Source organism: Anopheles nili, chromosome 3, assembly GCF_943737925.1.
Source record: "Anopheles nili chromosome 3, idAnoNiliSN_F5_01, whole genome shotgun sequence".
NCBI lineage: Eukaryota > Metazoa > Arthropoda > Insecta > Diptera > Culicidae > Anopheles > Anopheles nili.
Genome location: NC_071292.1, coordinates 49,191,756 through 49,216,187, shown reverse-complemented (window position 1 = coordinate 49,216,187; position 24,432 = coordinate 49,191,756). Strand labels below are relative to the sequence as shown.

The window sequence follows — 24,432 nt, the reverse complement described above, 5'->3', positions numbered from 1 at the left end:
AGATGTCGTTTCATACGCCCGCGAGGTGTGCTCCATAGTTTTTAAAAAGGTGAAAATGTGCTTTGGTCAGAGATTTTATGTGATCTTCTAGCGGCGCTTTCCGAATCTCAGCAGAGTGCTCTTATGTTTTCTTCCCTCACACCCGAACAACGTTGATTTTCTCGCGTAAGCCATGTGTGTTGACAAAAGCATTTCGTTTGCTTGCGCCTGTGGGTGTGCGTGTGTGTGTGTGTGAGTATGTGCGTGTGTGCAAGTTGTATGTTTTTCTTCTCCCAGTTTCCTCCTTCGTTCTATGTTCATCTAATCTTCGCCCTGTGCTCGATTCGTGCGATGTATGCATTTTTGGTGCGCTTTTAAACAAAACAAAAAAACAACAACGAAACATTCCTATTATTGCCTCGCTGCAGCATATCGTGCGCGATCGTGAGGTTTCAACATTACCAGCACTCAGTGGTGTTCCGCCAACTGCTTCCGCTTGGATTCGGCCCATTTCTCCTGGTTGGCTGGCATGTTGGCCAGCTTCTGGAGCTTGTAGAACAGTGGCACCGAAAGGCCGAAAGCGATGAAGTAAAATCGCCATATCCATTGGTGCTTGAAGTAGTGCTGGATCGGGAACTGCACCAGCTTCGCCGTGAAGGTGTACGGGTATTTCATCGCCATTTTCGTGTGTGCTTTCTTCAAATTCTCGCGAACTAACGGACAGTCAATTACCAAAGCGACAAATGAAGAAAAGAACGTTCGCAAGTGAGGTTCCAAATCGCTCCAAAGGTTCCTATGATCAATGCTGGTTTCATAGCAACGCAGTGGTGCTTTCCTGTCAGAGTTCCTTCAGCATGTACACAGGAGGAATCGAAGCAACCCATGCATTCCCAAACGTGCTGATAAAGCCTGTCCCCCCAAAGGGCTGAAGTGAAAGATCAGCAAAAAAAAGTGTTGAAGAACGACACATGCGAACGTGCACGCTGTTCTGAGCGTTCCGAGTGAGGCGAATCGAAAGTGAAATTAGTCTTAAAACAAAAAACGGTGTTCAGCACGATCCGCACCCGCCCTGCACACAAATGCCGATCCCTCGCAGATGTGTCCTGTTCCGGTGTTTCGAAAAAAGTGCCTGAGTCTGCTCGTGCTATCAATGCGAGCTGATAAGCCTCGGAAGAGTGTTGAGCCTGGCGTGGCGTAATTGTCGCTCTGCACGAGCCAGAGTGCCAATGCGAGAAAGAGCACGAAAGACAGGGAGAGAGAGAGAGAGAGAAAGCGAGACAGCGGGCGCGAACGAAGGCAAAAGTTTCCCCATTCTAATTCTAGATGCGGTTTCCTTCCACTGCATGTAAGGCACGTTCCCGATTCTTCGTCCGGCAGAGAGTAGTGTTTTTATTTTTGCTTTTCGTTGGAACCCATAGCAATGTGTTATCAACGGTTGTAGTGGTGTGCTGTGTAGTGTAGTGATCTATGCTGAGATTTACTTCCTGATCATAAAGCTCGGAGCGATCAGAGCTGGGGTTCGAAGCCAAACCGACACAGTATCGTTGAGGACCCGTTTTTCTGTAGAGAGCAGCATATTTTGGTCTTTAGAGAATGAAAGAGCGAGAAAGAGAGTGAGAGGATTTTTTATAGCGAGAGGTTTTGCATAGCATAAGCAGCATAAGTATGGTTAAGGCGGATTTCAAACCGCGGAACGATCATGCCCACACACACATACACACGCGCTTGGACACATTTTCCAGAAAAGCCGATGGCCGTAAGGTTTTTTCAGCAAAATGTCTCACAACAGCGCGCAGTGAGGGCCATACAAGGGCCTATGCAATTGGAGAACCTGCACACACATGCAAACTCCCCCTGCGGAACCCTCGAACGACGAACGATCGCGTTTTGTTTGCGAACGAAACGTAAGCGCGGGCGCGAACATCATTTTGATATCATCACCTACGTTTACGATGATGCCATCGGAAAGGGCAAATATTTAGCTAACACACAACCAAAGCCAGAAGATACCGAGGTCGAGATGTTTTTCTCCTATAGCTCAAAAAAACGTTCCTTAGATCGCGCAAGTTGGTGCAGGAATAGAACGAACAAACAGCACAAAGTTGCAGTCAAAGTTGCGTCTGCAATGTCTGCAGTAAAGCAAAAAAAAAGCACACACAAAAAAACCAACGCCTGGTAGTAGTGGGAGCGACTGATGAAGTCATTCTTTATTTTTCCTATTCCTCCCCCCCTCCAGCTGGTGGCAGATGTAGATTTTAGTTCAATTTTACACACCATACACACCCCGGCGAATGGATCAAAAATGTTTACCTTCCCGGCAGCACCATGTGCACCACCAATGATCGATGAACGTGCCTGCCGGATCGTGTTTGCGACGAACCGATCCCCGGATGTTCTCATTTCCCAGCAACAGGGCAGTGTTTATCTAGACATGCGCGGGAGATTGTTTTTTTTTCTTGTCTTGGAGGACGTCTGTTGGAAAGACGTCTAAAATGTTCGCCATGAATTACACCACCAGGCAGTAGTAGCTGCAGTACAGGCGGGAGTTTCCAAAACTAATCCCGAGGAGTGGAGGTTTTATGGCTGCAAATTTGGTCCCTCCTCTTGTCGGTTATGCTCGCGCGTTATGCATCTCTGCTCGAGAAGTCTCTCTTCTAGGAACCTCCTAGCCTACACTTCTCTACAGCGCTTTTCCCAATGCCCCTTGGCTCAGAACCAGACTCTCCAACATTGTACCAGTCTGCTCGCGCGGGTCACACACATCTGGCAAGAAGTTGCCCCCAGCCGTATGTAAAGTAGCCCGTACTCAGTTTCCCATTTGCCGATAAGACACGCCTGCTGGAGCTCGGACGGGAGTGAACCATGAGCCAGCATCCCGCGCGGTCGCAGGTCTGAGCTGAGCTGAGACGACGACCTGTGGAAGAATCTCGGGTGGTGTTGTGCTGGTAGGAACATCACAAAAAAATAAAAGAAAATCTTCAACTTGTCCTAACCACGTGTGGGGACGTGTGGCCCAAAACCCCGTTTGCGTGTGTGTGTGTGTGTGTTTAGTGGGTGTTTGCAAAACTCGCGATCGCAGTTGATCGAGTGGTGGAGGAAAAAGAAAAGGATCCAACCTGACCGTGTGCAAATTTTCTCTCTCTCTCTTTTGCCTCTTGTAACAGCTTGTAATAACCTCACCAGTGTCTTGAGTGGAACGTGAAGACGTGCGCTAGTGCACGCGTGTGGACGGTGGTGGAACCGGTGGTTCTGGTTCCTCTCTCCTGGTGTTACGGAGTTTACCAAAAAAGTGCCAAAGATGACGATCAGCACGCCGTGCTGGAGTGTGACGGTGGTGGCCGCGACCCTACTGCTGCTGCTGGTCGTACCACTTGCGAGTGCCAGTGAAAATACACACTATTTGCCGCCGCTGGAATGTGTCGATCCGTACGGAAGACCACAGGTAAGATAGCGAGGGCTGGAACGTTATTTAGTGACACTCCTAGAAGAGTGGTAGCTTCGGTTAGAGTGTCGAGTTCAAGAATTGAGTTCAGAAAATAAGTACGAAAGAGAGCAAAAGAACGGAACCAACCTCCCCTGGGGATGATAGTGGATGTTCAAGAAAGTAGGTTAAAGGTTCATCACAAAAATGTGTCCACGTCCCCCAGCATCCGACGTTCAGTGACCAACCGAGGTTCTTATCGCACCTTCTAAACTCCCAACCGAATAGTGCTAAATGTGTTTCAGAAAGTACTACAAAACGCCAACCAACTGCAATTAAGGCAAGCGTGGGCAGCTTTTTAGCATATTTTAAATATACCCAAGCATGTCCCATGGGGATCTTCCATAGGGTTTTATGTATGCACATTTCTTCAATTAGCAACAATATCATTTTCCAACCGCAAGCCACAATTAGCGACAGCACAACGCCCGGGCAATGACAGCACCACGCTCGCTCGCTGCGATGGAGAAAAGAAAAGGAAACGGAAACCGAGCAAGTCGAGATTTTCGCTCAATAACGCCACTTTATTCTCGTTCAGGCCTCCCCGGTTCGGGGCTTCCTGGGGCCGGCACGTTTGATAATGAGGCACCACTCGGGGGGGGAGGACTTGAAAGCAGGAGGACACAGCTGGTGGAAGTCGGTCGGGGTGGAGCACGCGGACGCAGTCGCGCTCCGGAAGCAACTTTATCAGCTATTTTAAACCGTTCTTCTGCTCCGGCGTGTACTCCGTGATAAGGCTTGGCCACTCGCAATCTTAGTCGCCTGTGCCGTCACTCGGTGCGTGCGTGTGTGTGTGTATTAGTTGAGAGAAATCGAAAATGTCCTCCCCCCGTCACGGAAGTGTGTGACGGGAAGAAGGGAGTAGGACTCCGGGTGGCCGTACTCGAGAGTGCTGTCGGTGATTAGCGTTCTAGCGTTCCTATTAGGTCGGGCTGGAACCAGTGACAAGGAACCGGTATAGAATGAGGCATTGCCTTATGAATTGTATGGGAATTTGGTATGGTTTCTTCCGTTCCAAGCTCAAATGCTGGAACCGATGAGACCGACACATGTATAAGTAATGGTGCTAGATTCCGACCGACGTTATTTGCCATTCCCTGTCGCGTGCAGGAGAGAAAGAGCACACCGGATGTTAGCCGGAGTTTGATGCTCATGATCGTTATGAATGTGCAGGACAAGTATTTCGTGCCTAATTAGTGTATTTGCGCCGAACGCTCCACGATTTTGCATCTCAAAATAGATCTTGTTTTAGTTTGAAGGGGTTACGCGATTTAAGAACGTCTTTTCACTCACTTAAGATCATGAAAAATATAGCATTTTGGGTGTACTATTTTGATCTTACGACTGCGACTCACAAATTTACATTTGACCATAGAATTCGTGCCCATTTGTAACATTAGAACCGATACACGGAGCAATAAACCTCCATTAAAAAGCTGTCAGTTGGTTCCCTTAAGTGTTGTCCTTGATAGCCAGAACCAAGACGGAATCACCTCCACTGTCACATTAACATAACACGGATCGAGCTGCACTTCCTCATACACGTTTATGATCCTTCTTCTACACCCCCCCAAGTAACACCCACGATCTCACTTCAAAGACACACGCACAGGATTCACCTTATTTTCTCACGCCACACGTCATTTCACCCACAGCGCTGTATTCCCGAGTTTGAAAATGCCGCCTACCAGCTGCAGGTGGACGCGACCAACACCTGCGGCGATGAAACCGACACCGATTTCTGCGTCCAAACGGGGTACTCCAACCGGAAGAGCTGCGACGTGTGTCACGCAGGCGAACACTCGCCCCACTTCCTGACCGATTTCCACGATCCAAACCACCCGACCTGGTGGCAATCGGAGACAATGTTCGAAGCCGTCCAGTACCCGAACCAGGTGAACCTAACGCTCCGCCTGGGCAAATCCTTCGACATCACGTACATCCGCATCGTGTTCCACTCACCCCGGCCGGAATCGTTCGCGATCTACAAGCGTGTCACCCCGAACGGTCCCTGGATCCCGTACCAGTACTACAGTGCGACCTGCCGCGACACCTACGGTCTGCCAGATTCCCTCTCCGTCATGAACGGGGAGGACGAATCGCGGGCACTCTGCACCAGCGAGTACAGTGACATCTCACCACTGCGGGATGGTAACATTGCGTTCTCTTCCCTCGAGGGACGCCCGTCAGCGATCAACTTCGAGCACCACCTGGAACTGCAGCAGTGGGTGACGGCCACCGACATCCGGATAACGCTCGATCGGCTCAACACCTTCGGTGATGAGGTGTTCGGGGATGCTCAGGTGCTCAGGTCGTACTTCTACGCGATCGCGGACATTGCCGTTGGTGCGAGGTGCAAGTGCAATGGGCATGCGAGCGAATGCACCACCAGCACGGCACTGGATGGGCAGCGGATGCGCGTGTGCAAGTGCATGCACTTCACGGACGGACCGGACTGTGATCGGTGTTTGCCGTTCTACAACGATGCACCGTGGGGCCGCGCGACGTCTAAGAATGTGCACGAGTGCAAGCGTAAGTTTCCGAAGGCGAGTGTGAGGTACCGTTATTAGGGAGTCCGGTGGTCCCGTTTTTTCGGTGAAGGGCTAGCGAGCGGTTTGGCGGGTTTCCTTATATGTCACGTTGACACGATCAAGACGACGACACTCGTCTTCTTCCTGCGGGAGCATCATGTTGAAGATCACGGGGGGGGTGGTGGTTTTTTGATGTCCTTTTAGGGGAAAACCGAGATCCAAACGTCCATTGGGTTCAGTTGGGGATTTGTCGTGGCATTCGCAAATCGCACAACCAACCGATCGGTTGTGGTGTCTCAGTACCCCGGTCCCGAAACCCGTCATGAAGCGTTTGTGCCATCTGCTAGTGTGTTTAGTGCTACTGCTGCTACTTCTGCTGGCAGATGGCACGGAACCGTTCGCTTTCTACACCTACCGTGATCGAAAAAGCCCTTCACCAACGTTCCAACGTCTACGGTACATCGTGGACTGTAAGACACCCAACGAGGGAGACATCCTGAGGGAGCTCATTTTGGGACATTCTCGTTCTAACGATTTTCACCGATTTCTCTCTCTCTCTCTCACACACACGCAGCGTGCAACTGTAATGGATACTCCACAAAGTGCTTCTTCGATCGGCACCTGTACAACCTAACCGGCCACGGTGGACACTGTCTCGATTGTGGCGCAAACCGGGACGGCCCGAAATGTGAACGCTGCAAAGAGAACTTCTTCATGCGTGAGGATGGGTACTGCATCAACTGCGGATGCGATCCGGTAGGTTCACGATCACTTCAATGCAACGCGGAAGGCCGCTGCCAATGCAAACCAGGCGTCACAGGTGACAAGTGTGATCGGTGCGATGCGAACTACTTCAACTTTGGCCCGCACGGTTGTCAACCGTGTAACTGTGACGAGCGAGGATCACTCGACAATGCGCCATCTTGCGATCCCGTCACGGGCATGTGCTCGTGCAAAGAGAACGTCGAAGGGCGGCATTGTCGCGAGTGTCGGTTGGGTTACTTCAACCTGGACGCGGACAACAAGTTCGGGTGTACGCCGTGCTTCTGCTACGGGCACACGCTCGAGTGTACGAGCGCGAGCGGGTACTCGATCGTCTCGACGACTTCGAACTTCAACAAGCACAAGGAAAAATGGACCGCCATCTCGGAGACGGGCGTACCGGTGGACGTGAAGTACAACTCCCACAGCCAATCGATCGGGGTCGGTTGGAATGGTCACCGGACGGTGTACTTCCTCGCACCGGATCGGTTCCTTGGTGATCAGCGTGCGTCCTACAATAGGTTGTTCAAGTTCCGCCTGCAACTGGTCGGACAACCGCGTGTTGACGTGGGTCCGTACGATGTTGTGCTGCAGGGTGGCAACAGCAGCATCTCGTTGCCAATTTTCGCACAGAACCAGCGCATGCCGAGTGAGGAGTCGCATGAGTTTGCGTTCCGGTTGCACGAGAACCCGGAGTACACGTGGCATCCGTCGAATTCGGGGCGTGGGTTTATGTCGATTCTGAGCAACCTGACGGCGGTTAAGATCCGAGCGATTTATGGAGATTACGGGGAGGCAATTTTGGATGATGTTGAGCTGCAAACGGCCCATCGTGGAGCGGCTGGACGGCAGGCGACGTGGATCGAGCAGTGCACCTGTCCGGAGGGCTATTTGGGGCAGTTTTGTGAATCGTGTGCGCCTGGATATAGGCACAACCCGGCACGGGGTGGACCGTTTATGCCGTGTGTGCCGTGCGATTGTAATAAGCATGCGGAAATTTGCGATTCTGAGACGGGAAGGTGCATCTGTCAGCACAACACCGCCGGAGATACGTGTGATCAGTGTGCGAAGGGATTTTATGGCAATGCGCTTGGGGGAACGCCGTACGACTGCAAACGGTGCCCGTGCCCGAATAATGGCGCTTGTATGCAGATGGCTGGGGATTCGGTGATGTGTTTGGAGTGTCCGGTTGGATACTTTGGTAAGTTGAGAGGCACGAGTGTAATGTATGATAAGGAACCATTGTACAACATTGGTATGGCTGTTAGGTTGGTTCCATCGGTTCGATTGGTTCACAGTTAGAACCAACTAGGTCGGAAGAATTCATCAGTCGATTAAGGTTCTATCCATTACTAGAGAAGCAAGAACCGAAAGATGTATATGTAGTAGTACCACGTTGAAGTCCTGTACCCCCCGGTTCCGGAACCAAAACGTTCTATCTTCGGTATAAGCATATGCGAAAAAGGGTATCTTTTGTCCACAAAGCAATAGCGCAGTCAATGGAAAAGAAGACCCATAAGACAAAATCACACATCCCCTCGAGCGATAACCGATGCTTTTATCTATTTGTGGTAGTTTTTTTAAGAGCCAAAGTTTCATTTTCCCCATCATTGCAATCATTTGGTTCACTTTTATCCTCCTTCAAACCCTTACGCGATTAAAATGACAAAAAACGTCGATCGCAAGCTTGCGCTACAGCATAAACATGTTGGTCCATACCGCGGTTTTCGTAATTTTGTTGGAAACAAGAGAATCGACGAGCAATTTGTATGGAAAGAGCCACGGTTGCTGTCGTTTGCACCCACCCTGAAAGGTAGAACCGAAGGAACCAAACCGAAAAGCGTACATCTCAACCGGTTCCTTATCACTATTTGACATTCGACCTAAAAAAGAGCCACCATTTAAATTCAGCCACTACCTTCACCCACTCTAAATAATCTTTATCCACAAACTCCCCATAAAGGACCCCGCTGCGAACTCTGCTCGGATGGGTACTACGGCGATCCAACGGGTGTGTTTGGTTCCGTGCGGATGTGCCAAGCCTGCGATTGCAACGGAAACGTCGACCCGAACGCGGTCGGTAACTGCAACCGTACCACGGGCGAGTGCCTCAAGTGCATCCACAACACGGCCGGACCACATTGCGACCAGTGTCTACCGGGTAAGTAGCGGATCAAAAAGCGAGTTATCGTACGCCCAAGGTTCGACCTTGATAGTTCGAATCAAACGCACCAGCTGGCCACGCAGTGGAGAGATTGATAAGATAGTGAGGGTTGATTCGCGGAAAAACATGTCACTATCGCAGGGTGTGCCAGGTATGCCAAAACCCGTATCCAATCCAATCAGTAATGGGTTTCAGTGGAAAGTGTTGGTACGCGTTGTACCTGGTCGCGGTTGCGAGCGTTCTTTCGCAGGAGCAACCGGTCTGTCCGAAGGGTACACTTCGCCCTTTTTGCGAGGGGGAAGGTCTCACAAACCCTCGCTAAAAACCCTGCTGTAGTTGTGCAATGTTTGATCGTCCCTTTATCCCCATCCACAAATAGGTCACTTTGGAGACCCGCTGGCAGAACCGCACGGTAGCTGCGAAGAGTGCAGTTGCTACCCGCGAGGAACCGAACAAACGGAGAAAGGCATCTCGATCTGTGACGCCATCAACGGTAACTGCCACTGCAAGGCGAACGTGGTCGGACGGACGTGCAACGAGTGCAAGAACGGCTACTGGAACATCGTGTCCGGGAATGGGTGTGAAAGCTGCAACTGCGACCCGATCGGTAGCTACAACGCGTCCTGTGACACGTTCACGGGCGAGTGCTTCTGCAAACCGGGTGTGGTCGGTAAGAAGTGCGACAAGTGTGAGGCAGCACATTACGGCTTCTCGGAGGATGGCTGCCAGGCGTGCGATTGCGATCCGAGCGGTTCGAAGGGCACCCAGTGTAACCAGTACGGGCAGTGCCCTTGCAATGATAACGTCGAAGGCCGGCGGTGCGATCGGTGCAAGGAGAATAAGTACGATCGGCATCAGGGTTGTCTCGACTGTCCTGCCTGCTACAATCTCGTGCAGGATGCGGCGAACGAGCACCGTGGCAAGCTGGCCGAGTTGAACCAGATCCTGCAGGACATTCAATCGAAACCGATCGTGATCGATGATAATGAGTTTGCTGGCAAGCTGCACGCGGTGCAGGAGAAGATCGACATCCTGGTGGAGGACGCGAAGAGTGGTTCCGGTGGGGGCGAGAAAACGTTGAATGAGATCCTGCGTGAGCTGGAGGGCCGGTTGCAGGACGTGCAGAAGCTGCTCGATAACGCCGATCAGTCGCAGGAGGTGACGAACCACAAGATCGGTAAGGGTGGGTATAATGCGACCCTTGCGCATGGTAAAATTCAGGACGCACGGCGACAGTTGGATGCGGCCGTGGAGTTACTGCAAACGGAGGGCAATACGGCGTTGGCACGGGCGAAGGACATCTCGGGACATTTGGGCAATCAGACGAACCAGATCAGTGGCATTTCGCGGGAAGCGCGTCAGTACGCGGATCGGTTCAAGGCGGAAGCGGATGCGAACATGAAGCAGGCACAGGAAGCTCACAGAAAGGCATCGGAAGCGCTCAAGAAGGCGAACGATGCGTTCAACCAGCAAGCGAACATCACGAAGGAGCTGGACTCGAGCATCTCGGGTGAGATCGCGCAGGCGCAGGAAAAACTGACGACGGTTTCGAAGCTAACGGAGCAGGCGTTGACGCGAGCACGTGAGGTGAACGATGAGGCGTTGACGTTGTTTGCGGCCGTGAATAGGACGGCACCGCCGAACATCGATATCGACAAGATCAAGAAGGAGGGCAGCCAGTACAATCGGGAAGCAGATCGGATTGCGGAGGATCTCGCTGGTAAGATGGCGAATAATAGGGAGCTGCTGGAGAGCGTCGAGCAGAACATCGTGCTGGCGGATACGCTGTTGAATAGGTGAGTTGATGGGAAGTCGCTAGAGAAGTGTGCACCAAGCATGTCTTATGCTACTTTTTGCCCACTTCTAGAGCACAACTGCAAAAGGAAGACGCTGTGGAGGCGCTCAAACAGCTGCAGTACGCCAAGGAGCTCGCGGAGAAGGCCGTCGCTGAGGGTGATGGTACGCTGAAGAAGGCTAACTATACGTACCACACGCTAGCTGGCTTCAAGAACCAGGTTGAGGAGTCGTCAAGGCGTGCGGAAGATGCGCTCAGTTTGGTACCGAACATCGACCGACAGATCGTTAACTCGCGTGATCTTTTGAAGCGTGCGGAAGAAGTAAGTACATGTTTCGTATCGAGTTGTTTTTTTTTGTTTTGTTTGGCAGGGACAAAAGAAGCTAATGTTTAACTCACTCTTGCAGGCGCTCTTTGCAGCGAGAATAAATGCGGACGATGCACGTAGAAACGCCCAAATGGCCCAGGACAAGTACGCGGAGGAAGCATCCAAGGTAGGAGATGGTGTTGAACGCCCTGTTTTGTACGTTGCTGACACATCTCTCTCCTTTCCAGCTTGCGGAGAACATCAAGAAGCGTGCGAATGCGACCAAGAACACGGCACGTGACCTACACCACGAGGCAGATCAGCTTAACGGACGTCTCGCCAAGACGGACAACCGGCTCGGAGAACGTGAGGCACAGATCCGCAAGGATCTTAACCTAACGAACGAAGCGAAGGAGAAGGTCGGTCAGGCACAGCTCAACTCGAACGAAGCGAAATCCCAAGTCGACAAAGCGATGCGTGAGGTGAGCATGATCATGTCGGAGTTGGCGAACCTGCGCGAGATCGACGTTAATAGTCTGGATGATTTGGGTGAGTTGCCGCGTGGAACTAACCTCTGTGTATTGGTGGCTAAATAATCGATCCTTTTTTTCCGACTCCCGCACCGCCAGAGCGTCGCCTTAGTGCGGCCGAACGTGAACTGGAAGACGCTCAGCTGACGAAGCGACTGAGCAGCCTGACGGAGGCCAAGAACATCCAGAACCAGAACATCCGCAGCTATCAGAAGGAGCTGTCCGAGCTGCGGCTCGAGGTCGACAACATCGAGCTAATAGCGAGCTCACTGCCACCGGGTTGCTTCAAGCGCACGCACCTGGAACCGTAAACCTGTGCCCGTGCAGGTGTATCGTGTATTTTAAAGAGATCCTTCTTTTGTTTTTAAGAGAACCGAAAGCAACAAAGTAGTTTTAAACCGCACGCGAGCGGAATGGAGATAAAAAAAAACGAAACGAAACAAAAAACTGACAAATGTGCCACAGCAAAACGGGAACGGAACGGAACGGAAACGTCAAAGCGATCCGTGCGATCTACTACTAAAACTAATACTACTACGCCGCCGGGGTTTTGCGTGGCCCCGTGCGCCGTCTTCACTAGGTTTAGAGCATTTTGCGTTAGCCCGTAAGCAAAGCGTTATATTTAAATGGTAACAACAACCCGCCTGAAACCAGACCAGTCGTACAGTAAAACTAACAAATACTAGCAAAACACTCCCTTTTTTTCTCTCACTCTCTCTCTCTTGCTCTACTGGTGCACTAACGAACGCTCTAAGGCGATGGTGCACTAACGAGCAAATCCAGTGACTTAAGTAGGTGTTCTTTCTGTGCGTGCGTGTGTGTGTGTTCTTTTCAAGTTTGTTGCGAAAATCCCTTCATCTCGCGGAAACGCGCTGCAAATCCCTGCTCGAAATAAACACCCTTATTGCTTAGTCTCCTTAGTCCTTAGTCTTCTTAGTCACACTTATTCCTTAGTCTCTCTTTCTCTCTCTCTCTCTACACACATAACCCTTATTAGACCCCGTTCTTGTTCACGTTCATCATAACGCCCACCTGAGCAACATAGCGAAAAGAGCATAACGCGCCGAGTTTCGAGATGAAGCTGGAAAAGGAGAGCTAATAAAGGAGCCCAACTTGAGCCAAACAGCAAAAAAAACTAAATAAAATTTTAAAAATAAAAGCCAATCTCCCTCCCCCGGGCGTGTTAAGCGTTTTAACTCTCACTCACTCCGACAAAACGGCCGATATCTACGGGACGGAACGAGCCAGGTGGAGGCCCCGAACGTGTATGCGTTATCGGCGTGAAGAGTGGTGGAGTCTTGTACATTGGTTTTTAAGTGGCAATTTCCAAGACTCGCCCTTTTACCTTATCATGCGGTTACGGTTATTGATTAGTTGCCCATTGTCGGTTGCAGGCGCCGAACGCGCGCGCTTGTTCCCCTTTTTTTTGCTGTCCGAACTCCCCAGTGAACGTGTTCCTAGACCTAGTTCTCGAACAGGAAACGCGCGTTGTTATTCGTTGTGTCTTGAAAACGGAACAAAAGTTTGCAAACAAAAAGGGTGGTTCCGTTTTTTAATCTAATTCCGGTTCACACAAGTGATGAAACAACCCCCGATTGAGGAGATGTAAAATCCGGGGGATCAGCAAAGTCTAGACTGTGCGTCATACACACTACTTCCCAATCGCGGGGGGGTGGTTAATAACCCTCCTCTTTCTGAGTGGGGTTGTTAACGTGTTTCCATACCGGACCGAGACTGAGGGGAGATGAGCTTCGAAACGGGCGTTTATCCACCGGACGAGTGTGACGTGTGCCGATCGGACAATGGCCAAATTGACCAGCAGTCCCACGACACCGAGGGTGACTACATTGCACTCAAGAAGTGGGAGCTCGGTTTCCTGCGGGTAAGTGTGTAGGAGAAAAGGGAGGGTGACATTTTCCACGACAAGCGTTATATCCTTACCATCCCACGCGCGTTGCACAGCGAGAATGCGTCAATTTGGGGCTGGAAACGTTCTACCTCAAGTACATGGAGCGTGTCCAGCGCAGCTATCTGTCCATCTTCGTGGTGTTGCAGACGTTCGTCAGCATATCGCATGTGATCGTGATTGTGACGGGTAAACCGGTAAGTACGCCTCTATGGATGGATGGATGGCTGGCCAACCTGCGGGCCATTCATCTCGAGCAAGGGAGGAAGCATGTGAAAAACCCCTGCAGAAGCTCAGCTCCGAGAAGCTGTCAGTCATTTGGGATCGTCATTCATGTCGATCTTCATCAATTATAACCCTGAAATGGAGCACCTTCGAAGGGAGGTGGTGGTGGACTTCTGGAAAAGAGCACCCGCGCGTGGAAAACATGCGCCACCTAGTGTGAGGCCCGCGTAGTGCAGAAAATACAGCCCCACCAATCTATTATCAGCCGGCGGCTATGGGAAGATGACAATAATTTTAATTGATGGTGATAACGCGGACGCGCATTGTTGGCCCGCTTACTTCGGAAGCATTTGGCCTATTCGGTTGTCAGTTGTGGCGTTCCCGCGGGCAATCGCGATAATAAGCAGCACCGTCTAACGCTCCCTAGCGGAGAGTGTGTGTTGACGCGCATCACCCTATCGCCTGAATCACGGCCCGGTTATTTTGGTTTCGGGCGAGGGATCTATAGACGATCCTTGAGGTCGTTCGGCTGAGGTATAACTTGTCAAAATGTTCAGCTACATGATGGTGGAACTAGATAGCACGAAAGCGTTAGTGTGTGGCGCAAATAAACGAATTGTTTTGTGTTCAAATTTTGAACAATCGTCCCCCACATACGCAGGACTTGATTATCCGGCTACGAGAATAATGTCCAAATTCATTGAAAACCTTAACTAGGTAGGCCTTGACCCGTACAATGGTTGTTGAGCTATTTAACATCTTGAGTGCCGCGTCACCCAAAAGTGGATGGCGGAAAATTTCGCAGGAGGCCATGTTACTCTATTTTACGAGACGACAATAACGGTTGATGTAAAAAACGCAATTCTAGAGTATTCCGAACAGCTTATTATTCACAAGGATAGAATTTAGACACAAACAGGCATACAAATGAGCGAAAAGAAAGCTAAGAGTTTGTCACAAACCCAGACGGTGAAATTTTAAGGCTAGCGCAAGCATTACTAAAACACATGAGCAAGTGTGACGCTTGATTCGTGGCGTTCCTTGGAATTTTGCCTCAAAAAGCTAGCCACTCAAGGTGTTGAGAAGAAGATATGAGTGGTTCTAAATCTGCAAAATGCAAAAAAAAATCAAATCACCTTCTCACTTCAAACATCCCAGCACCCAACGGCGGCCATACATCCCGATCTCATCTGCTACCTGTTCGGTATCCTGATCGTGTGGATTTCACTATTCGCCGCCTTTAAAGAGGGCCTAGTGAAGGCCTACCCCTGGGTTCCATATGTGTCCTCCAGCATTGCGGTCATCACGATGATCATCACCGATCTAACGATTCCGCTCTACCACGCGGTCATCACCTTCATCAACCCACCACTACGGCCGTCCTACGCCAGCCACACACTGCTGGCCATCTACATTTTCCTCCCACTGAACGAGAACATCCACGGCATCATACTGGGCAGTGCAACATCATTCTGCTACCTGATCGTGATGACGTTCATCACCTACCGGTTGGAGGAGGACACGGCACTGAAGGTGATCACTGAGCTGATCTACTTCATCTGTCTCAACCTGTTTGGGTTGTACTTCAGGCTGATCAATGAGGTGGCCATTAGGCGCACGTTTCTCGATCGACGTGAGCTTGTCGAGGGGAATTTGCTGTTAAAATTCGCCCGAAACCAAGAGGTGAGATAAGGTGTTGCTTAGATCTCGAATGGCCTTAAAGTAGTACCAAACGTGTGTGTGTGGTATTTTTTTTCCTCCCCCATTGAACAGAAGGAACTACTGCTAAGCATTCTGCCCGAGCACACCGCGGAGTTGATGGAGAAGGACATCCGGGCTATGATAGAGAAGATGCGTAACGATCAGCACAACGCCAACCAGACGATCATCACGCAGAAGTGAGCCCAATCGATCGATCTAACATTTGAATCCACCCTCTAAGCCGATACACCAATTTCCATTCCGTAGCTTTTTCCGCACGGGCACGCAATGGCGATCGATCAAGTGAGTACTTCTGGGTGTACGTTGGCCTCCCGAGACACTACTGCAAGCATTTTCATTCGCGTCTCAAACAGCAAACTGTACGTGCAGAAGCACACCAACGTGACGATACTGTACGCGGACGTGGTCAACTACACGCACATGACAACCCAGCTGCCGGTTCGAACGCTCGTCGACGTGCTGCACGAGCTGTTCGTTAAGTTTGACGACGCATCTAAAGAGTTCAACGTGCTGCGCATCAAGTTCCTGGGCGATTGCTACTACTGCGTGTCGGGTGTGCCGGTACGTAACAAGTACCACGCGAAAAGCTGCGTGAACCTTGGCCTGCGCATGATCAAGGACATCCGGGACGTGCGAATGTCTCGGGATCTCAACATCGACATGCGCATCGGCATCCACAGTGGGAGCATCATATCCGGTGTGATTGGTGCGTGCAAGTGGCAGTACGACATCTGGTCGAAGGACGTGGTGATAGCGAACAAAATGGAGTCGACGGGTGAAGCTGGGTGAGTTAGGGACCCGACCCAGATATGGAGGTGATCGACAGCTTACGCTCTCTCTCTCTGTCTTCTCGATCGCTTTCGATGGTAGTAAAGTGCACGTGACGATGCAAACGCTAGAGCTGCTGGATGGGGAGTACATCTTCGAGGAAGGTACGCCTCAAGCGAAGGAGGATCCCGTCCTGATCAAGCACAACATCCAGACGTTCCTGATCGTACCACAACCGGGGTATGATGATGGTTCGGTGAGTATGCCGTGTTGGGCTTGTTTTTTTTTTTGGGGGGGAGAGGTTGGTCGGTTGCTTCTGATTACGCGTGCAGTTTTTCACCATTCAAGAACCGGGCCCGAGCAGCCGGATGTCGAGCGGTGTGAAGCGAAAAACGATCAAGAAAGAGCGCAGTCTCGTGACGCGGAATTTTATGCAAAACTCGATGGAGCAGTTCCGAGAGATCATGAAGCTGACGAACGTGGAGATGGCGTACGAGTTGGAGCGCATGCCGATTGGGAGGTTTCAGTAAGTTGATGATGTACCAAAGATGGCCGAGATAATCCCACAATTATTTGATCTTCCCCTGACAGATTCAACAAGCTCTTTTCGTCCTACAAAAACTACATCCAAGAGCCCTCGTACGGACAGACTCGAGAACCGGCAAGAGGACCACGCCCGAGTGAAGAAGACACGAACCGGCTGGACAATATGTCACCGTTCTTCATGTGCTTCGAGAACAAACGCTGGGAGGTGTCGTACCTGCAGGAACCCGACCTGATGCTTAAGTACAGCGTGCTCATGAGCTTCATCGTGTTCGTGTGCATCCTGTTGATACAGATCCTGAACGAAGCCTCAGGCGTTTACTTCTGGGTGTTAAACGGCTTCTCGGGAGCGTTGTTGCTCTCGTTTATACCGATCACGTGGTTTAAAAAGATTTGGGACGTCTACACACCGTACTCGATCGATGATCTGCTGCGCGTTCGCAAACCCCAGTCGAGGGTGATGCGCATATTTTACGATTTCTCGAACGACATCATGAGCAACTACATCATAAGGACGGTCATCTACTTGATCACGATCGCGCTGCTAGTGGTGTGTTCGCTGATGTACCTGATTGAGTGTAACTATGATCTGTTGGAGCAAAACGCCGTCAGTGAGCTGGCGACGACGGGTGATAATTTGGCTAGTTTGCTCCGAGATGGAAGAGCTACGGACGATTCCATGGAGAAGCATTTTTGTACGAACCCGTGGGTAAGTCTCTCATCACCTTTTATCATTTCATACCCCGATCTTTAGCGGTGAAAAAAAAAACGCTTACTCCAATTTTTCTCTCTTCAGTCCGTCACGCAATGCCTCACGTTGGCGATCGGGATGGCTTTCCTGTTTTTAAGGATTCACTTCCTGCTCAAAGCCGCCGTCGGTCTGTTGATCTTCTTCTGCTACTGTTGGGCGATCTTTGACGAGCTGTACTACTTCTTCGATAGCAGCGCCAGCATGAACCCAGGACTCGACCCGAAGGTGTCCCATCTAATGCTCATTCTGTTTATCGTCATCATATTCCACTGGATCGATCGACAGTCGGAGTACATCGCCAGGACGGATTACAAGTAAGCAGGAAGCGCATAAGCTCGAAAGATATAACACAATGGTTCCCCTTTTTTGTTCAGTTGGAAGCAACAGCTGCTAAAGCAGAAGGAAGAAGCTGAAGTCACGAAGCAAACGAACAAGATCCTGGTGGAAAACATCCTACCCACGCACGTGGCCGAGATCTACATCAACCGGCAGCTGAAGAACGAGTTCTACAACGAGGAGTACGAAAACGTCGCAGTCATGTTCGCGACCATCACGAACATGGAGGTGAACGCGGACATCTCGGTGGAGAACGAGAAGAGCGTGCTGAAGGTGCTGAACGAAATTATCTGCGATTTCGACGAGCACTTGCAGTACTTCGACGGGTATCTGAAGGTGGAGAAGATCAAAGTCGCCGGTTGGACGTACATGGCAGCCTGCGGACTCGATCCAGGACGGTGCGATTCTTCGTCCTCGCTAAGCGGATATCGTTCGGTTTCCGGCATGACACGTACCTCTCTCATGACCAATGGTCGGCGTAGTCTTAACCCACGGACCTCGCTGGAGGTGACGCACAAAACCAGCACGAGCACACGCAGCAATTCGAGCAGTTGTCGGCACAGCAACAACGTCACGATCGTGATGGCCGAGTTTGCGCTTGAGCTGATGCGCGTGTTGCGGGATTTTAGTAATGAAAACTTTAAGCAAACGAGTCCCGGATTGCTGCGGGTCGGGATATCGCACGGTAAGGTGATGGCTGGTGTTGTGGGTTCTAGCAAGCCGCTGTACGACATTTGGGGCAATGCGGTCAATATGGCGTCGCGGATGGACTCGACCGGGCGACCGGGACGCATTCAGGTGACGAAGGAAAGTGCCGAAGTGCTGGAGAACTACGGCTATCGGTGTGACTACCGGGGCGAGATATTTGTCAAGGGTCGGGGTAGGATACCCACGTACTTCGTGAAGATTGGGAATGATTTGAAGTTCGTTAAGAAATCCTGTGCCGCAGGGCAGGGTGGAAGCAGTGCGCCAATCGATCACGTGTCAACGAAACTTTAGAAAGTCGTATTTATGTAATTTTGTTTGTAATAAATTCTCAACGTATACCAGACCAGACGAATAGTGGTGAGTTTCTCTTCTGTGCCCTTATTTGCAGCAGTGTGAACCTAAGCGCATAGACGCGTTGTAATCAATTATTTGCAAAATTGATTTGATAGCGAATAATTTTTGTAGAGATTGGGTTTATCATTATATACAAAATTATGAAAAATTGCTGAGCTTATCCCTCTTATGAGAGCTTAATCGCTTCAACTCTTCCGTGATCAGCTTCCCGAACCCAAATTCACCAAAATCTGTATACAAAGTCCCCTCGAATTTTCACCAAATTGCATCCTCGAACATTTTATCTCATCCATCAAATATCTATACGTTATGGATTATACACCAATGGAATCCAATGGTTCAAATACGAATTCAGGGCTCTTCGGTTAGTATTTAGAAAGCTGAAGCGCTGAATTGCATCAATTGAGCATTTCATTCAGCCGGATTCTGGTTTTACTGAACAATCATTTTATGAGAAATCCATTCAATCCCCAAATAATACCATGATCAAATGAACTTGAATCGTACATCCAAAAACGCCATGATGGCTTAAAAATCCCCAAAAATAAAAATCGGCGAGAAAATGCAACCGTTTGAAATTTATCACGAAAGGATAACGACGTTGTGCATTTTAGCACGAACATTCGTGGGCAACAACTGTCAAACGCATCGATTGACCAGCTGTCATCGAGCCTTTTGTACGAGCCAACCTTGTGCAACCCGCTAGCCTTTGGTTTCGTCTGACGTGGTCGAGCACATCATCGACTCCTATCGCCTAATAATAAATTTAATCCTTTCGATCTGCTGTAGTTCCCGATCGACAAAAACTCCCAACAGTCCCCGCGTCGACCAATACCGGCTGCAGCATGAGTCCTTTGGGTAAGTAAAAGCACGGTTCACGGCTCCGTGTCCTTCCACCGCAACCGGCTTAGCATTAACGATGCACCGGGTGTGCTTGTGCGTGTGTGTTTACGATAAAAGTGTGTAAATGGAAAATAAATGCTCCCCTCCTCCGGTCTTTGACTCGATAAACAGGATTTCTAACCGTGGTCGTCCTAATGGGGACCGGATTTGCCGCAACGACGGCACCACAGCGCACCGTCACTAGTCATCTTACGGCACAGGATCAGCAGCGGTTTACGAAGATTTTCGACGAAGGACTAAAATCCACCGACCTCCAGTCGCTTTACTACTCCTCGGTGAATGTTGCCCTCCCGGCCGGCGATGTGGCCAGCGCCTGCAAGCGGTTATTTGCGCTGCACACTGAATCGAAACTAAATGTAAGTAAACGCTGTTCTTTTTGTGATGTGGAGCATCGCCCACAACTAACACTTGCCTACTTCCTCGCACCCGCTCTAGGATTTCGAGAAAAACTTCTACCTCATCGGTGCGCGGAAAAACTTCGGCTGCAAAGAAGCCCTTCCGGCGAAGGTGGAAACGACCGTAAAAGCGGCCCTCACGAAGGACGCATCGACGGCACAAGAAATCTACTACAATCTCAACTCCGCCAAGCTAGCCGGCTTGACGGTGGACGAAAAAGTACGCACGACGCTCGGCAAAAACCTGCAAACCGTCCTGAAGAAGGACGACTCCCTCAACTCCCTAGGGCACGCATTCTCCGTGGCCGCCGAGCTCGGAACGGCCGGTGCGTTCGCTTACGATCGCATCGAGGAAGCGTTCGTGCAAGCGGATGAAGTTGACGGCCGAATGTTGCAGTTCGAGGGTGGTCTCAGCATCACCGCCCTCATCGTGAACGGTGGATTCAAGCTGGCCACGAGCCTCTCCAAACCGGCCCCCATTACCGTCGAACAGGCGGTCAAATTTGCGACCTACTTCCTGTCTCGTGCCTCCGTCCAAACGCCAAAGGGCGTCAGCGTGCTGCTGGAGGCCCTGAAGGTGTTGGCTGCACAAAAAACCATCGCACCGATCTGTGTGCGGCTCGCCGACAATGGGCAGCTACTGCCGGAGTCGCCCGTCCTGAAGGTGCGTGTGTGCGATTTGCTCGGAAAGCCTCTCTCCCCGGCTCTGGCTGCTCTGTCCACGACGGTGGTATCACGCACCACAAACGAGGCGCTCGTCAGCAAAGTTAACCTCGTTCCCAGCAAGGACGATGCGACGCTGTACACGTACAACCTGAAATCGGCCTCACCCACCCGTGGTCAGTTCCGTGTGGACGTGGAAGCTTCTCCCTCCTACCGGCAGCAGCTCACCGTGAGCGTGCTCGGAAAAGTCCGTGTCAACTCGCTGGAAGTCGGTGTCGGCGATACGGACAGTGCGGCCTCCAGCGTAAAGCGCCAAACCGTTGCACACCCATCCAAACTGGCCACCCCACTAAACGCCGATTCCCAGCAGAAGGTTGTCCTGAAAACCGTGCTCGTGGATGATGCCAGCGGAAAACCGATCACCGTACACCAGGCGTTCGTGCTGCTGCGTCACCAGGAAACGCGCCAGGAAATCATATTCGTAGCCGAAGCGGACTCCACCAAAGCGTACAAATTCGAGATGGACGTCGGTGCTCGGGCGACCGATTTTGGGCACAAAAATGGCCTGTACGAGCTGCGCCTGATCGTCGGGGACGCGCTACTCTCGAACTCCTTCCAGTGGTATCTGGCCGATGTGGAGCTAAAGTTTACGCTGGCCGACGGACAATCCGCTCCCACTCGAAACGGAGCCGTGCATCGTAAACCGCTGCCGGAAATTGTGCACCAGTTCCGGGCCCCGGAAAAGCGTCCGCCCCGTTTCGTGTCGGATCTGTTTACGGCGCTGTGCATCGCACCGATCGTGATTTTGTTCGCGCTGTGGGCCAAGTTGGGTGTGAACGTGAAAAACTTTCCGCTCTCGTTGGGTGCGATCGGTTTTCATCTTGGGTTGGGTGCCATTTTGGTGCTGTTTGTCGTTTTCTGGCTGCGGCTTAACATGTTCGATACGATCCGCTATCTGATCCCGTTGGCGCTGTTTACCTTTATCTGTGGTAATCGCATGTTGCGGAAGATCGCTCGGGGTGGTAGTGAGAAGTGAGGAAAAAACGGGAAGATACCTTAACAAATTCCATCCCCCCATCCACCCTTAGAGTCTCAAGTCTCTCCCACGTCCCTTTTCCCTAACATAAACCATTTTCCAGCACCATTTCCCATGCAGCTGGGAGTGATGAAGAATTTTCGCGTACGGAGCGACATTCGTCTTCAACCGCAATTGGTACACAAGGCAGGAGGCAGGCGGACAGGGTTATAGGTGAGCAGCAGAACTAACCAAAAAATCATTCCCTTTCAGTACACTACCGATGCTCTCTGTATCCAGAAGAGTGGCAGTAAAGAAAAGAAAAAGCCCAACCGCGCTGCGCAGAGTAGGAAAATTGTGGAAATCTTTGAGCACGATTGTAATAATTCAGTGTTTTCGATCAAATTCCTTTGTTGCCCCTTCCCCAGAAAAAAAGGCCGCAAGGAAACACGCATGTGTGCGCATTTTGTGTGTGTGTGTGTGTTTAATTTTGCATTGCATTTCCGTACAACTTTGCTGTAATCTTTTAAGGGTAACAATGGACCAGGCTAGCGGTCAAAGGAGCAATAGGATACAAAACAAAAAGCATACTAGCGTATAATTTAACTACTGACGCATGGAACTGAGAGAAAACTGGCCGAGAGGAAAACACGACACGCGGGGGCAGAGTGACCGTCTGGCGTCAAACGGAAGCTCCCGTCTTTCTCTCTCTCTGTCGGCCGTCTGCCGTTATAAGAAACAAAAAATAAAGTTCGGATAGACGTAAACAATTACACAAAACATTTAGTCGTTTAACAGACATTTAGTAGCGTTAAAAAGAATGGAAATTTTGCTTACTGCGTGTTTCATCACTGTCGCTGCTGCTTGAAACGGCTCACTTTCTTCTTCGGCTGCTGCTGTTGTTGCTCCTGCTGCGGTGGTTGATCGTGGGAACTTGTAACACTTTTAGGAATATCACTAACCACGGACGGTGTCGTATGTTCGACGATTTCTCCCAACATATCGGGCCACGAGTCCATCCACGCAGGCTTCGATCCTAGGCCGCGTGGTTGCTCAGCAACACGTGGTCCCGTCGTACGGTTCACTAATTTGTTCTTCAAAATCGATTTAAGCCCCACCGGCGAAGTGGGCTTTTTAGGCGGTTCTTCTTGTTCGGCCAAAAACAACCGGTATATATCCGCCGGTGATACAATCTCGTCCGACGACGGCATCGGCGGTGCAATTCCATGTCCTGGCGAATGTACGATCGGAAGGAAGAGTGTATTTTTCGTCGCCTTTAGCGATTCTTCCCGGTCACGCCACAGATCAGGCGGATTAGAGTCGATCACTTTGATCTGCTCGGTTTCGGCGAACTGCACTTTCTTTTCTACGTCGCGACGTGGTTGCGTTTGTTCTTTTGCGACCGTACCGATTTGACCCAGCACGCCCGGCGGTTGGAGGATGTCCAGCGCTTCTTCCAGCTCTCCGTACAACTGGTACAGATCGAGCTTTTCGTTGAGCGTTAACGAGTTCTGGTATAAGCGCTGGCGTACGCCTTTCAGCTTCGCTTGGAACGTTTTAATCGTGTCCTCCACGCTGTAGTCCTTTGTTTCGCTTAGGATTTCTGTAAACGCTGCTGACACATCGTCGTCACCGTCTTCCTCGGAGTCTTCATCTTCATCCGTCGTTTCGATCTCTTCCTCTTCGACCGTCACTGGTGGCTTCGGTGGTTTTGTTTCAGCCCCCGTAGGATTGCCGATGATCGGAACCTTCTCAACGACGGCAGACTTCTCTACATTATGAGCGACCCGCGGACGCCCGTTCAAGCGTAATTCACCACGCATTAAACGCCCCAACGTCTGATCATCTACCTGTTCGCCCGCGTCCAACTCTAACTGTTCCATTTCCTGTTCCAACTCTTCCAGCAGCTCCGCTTCTTCCAGCTTTGCGAACAGCTCCCCGTCACTGCCTTTGTCCGCTGAACAGTCGCCTGCCGCTCGTTCCTTCGCTTCCCGTTGCTTGCTTTCGCGCACACGCTGCCGATGCTCGACACGCCATCGATTTTCAGCCGCCTCATCGTACGGCTCAATTATCTCTCGTCCACCGTCCTCTGACGCGAATGCTTCACTCATTAGCGGAAGCTCCAGTTTGTCACTGTACAGCGATCTTTCGCGATCGTACTTTTGTAGCATCTCGTCCGCCAGCTTTATCCGACGATCGGCAATCGATTGCGCTTGTTCCGCCGTACAATCCGAGAAATATCCTCCACCATGGCTGACCATAACCTCACTGGTGTGGTAAAGCTGGCCGGGAAGGAGCGCTTTCGTGCCTACCGGAATCAGTATATCTACCTTGGAACTTTGCTGATACATTCGCAGGTTCGCTTTGAGATCCACATGGTCCTGCCGGTAAGCACTCCAACGCACCGTTTCCGCTTGGTTCGAGTTTAGCGCCTATCGAACAAATCAATGTACCGTTACTTTCTCGAGAATTGCCCATCAGCTTACGCTTGAAACGATACTCACTTCGGTGTACGTTTGACTGTAAAGTCGTGCCTGCTCGTTTACCGGTTCCATTGCGGCGGGATTTTGCGTGTCACCCGCACGCAGAACAAT

General features: G+C 50.9%; 5 protein-coding genes across 5 annotated transcripts; 3 read left to right on the top strand and 2 right to left on the bottom strand.

Moving 5' to 3' along the window:
• Window positions 1-447: 447 nt before the first annotated feature.
• Window positions 448-660, bottom strand: LOC128724511 (uncharacterized). Its single transcript, XM_053818235.1, has one exon. The coding sequence runs from the start codon at window positions 658-660 to the stop codon at window positions 448-450; it is 213 nt and encodes a 70-aa protein (XP_053674210.1).
• A 2,617-nt stretch (window positions 661-3,277) lies between these two features.
• Window positions 3,278-12,707, top strand: LOC128724510 (laminin subunit gamma-1). The gene is made up of 9 exons (XM_053818234.1): window positions 3,278-3,421; window positions 5,116-5,992; window positions 6,566-7,954; window positions 8,717-8,914; window positions 9,297-10,713; window positions 10,785-11,034; window positions 11,120-11,206; window positions 11,268-11,568; window positions 11,649-12,707. The coding sequence occupies exons 1-9, from the start codon at window positions 3,278-3,280 to the stop codon at window positions 11,858-11,860; spliced, it is 4,875 nt and encodes a 1,624-aa protein (XP_053674209.1). The 3' UTR covers window positions 11,861-12,707.
• Window positions 12,176-18,799, top strand: LOC128724508 (adenylyl cyclase X E). Its single transcript, XM_053818233.1, has 12 exons — window positions 12,176-12,215; window positions 13,289-13,431; window positions 13,512-13,652; window positions 14,839-15,363; window positions 15,454-15,578; window positions 15,649-15,684; window positions 15,756-16,187; window positions 16,273-16,426; window positions 16,503-16,696; window positions 16,762-17,422; window positions 17,510-17,778; window positions 17,839-18,799. Exons 1-12 carry the CDS (start codon window positions 12,176-12,178, stop codon window positions 18,797-18,799), a joined length of 3,681 nt encoding a protein of 1,226 aa, XP_053674208.1.
• Window positions 18,800-19,596: 797 nt separating this feature from the next.
• Window positions 19,597-22,612, top strand: LOC128725708 (dolichyl-diphosphooligosaccharide--protein glycosyltransferase subunit 2). The gene is made up of 3 exons (XM_053819474.1): window positions 19,597-19,720; window positions 19,877-20,121; window positions 20,201-22,612. Exons 1-3 carry the CDS (start codon window positions 19,708-19,710, stop codon window positions 21,857-21,859), a joined length of 1,917 nt encoding a protein of 638 aa, XP_053675449.1. The 5' UTR covers window positions 19,597-19,707; the 3' UTR covers window positions 21,860-22,612.
• A 74-nt stretch (window positions 22,613-22,686) lies between these two features.
• LOC128724507 (unconventional prefoldin RPB5 interactor-like protein) lies at window positions 22,687-24,393 on the bottom strand. Its single transcript, XM_053818232.1, has 2 exons — window positions 24,343-24,393; window positions 22,687-24,270 (listed from the first exon to the last, which is right to left on the bottom strand). The coding sequence occupies exons 1-2, from the start codon at window positions 24,391-24,393 to the stop codon at window positions 22,687-22,689; spliced, it is 1,635 nt and encodes a 544-aa protein (XP_053674207.1).
• Window positions 24,394-24,432: the final 39 nt, after the last annotated feature.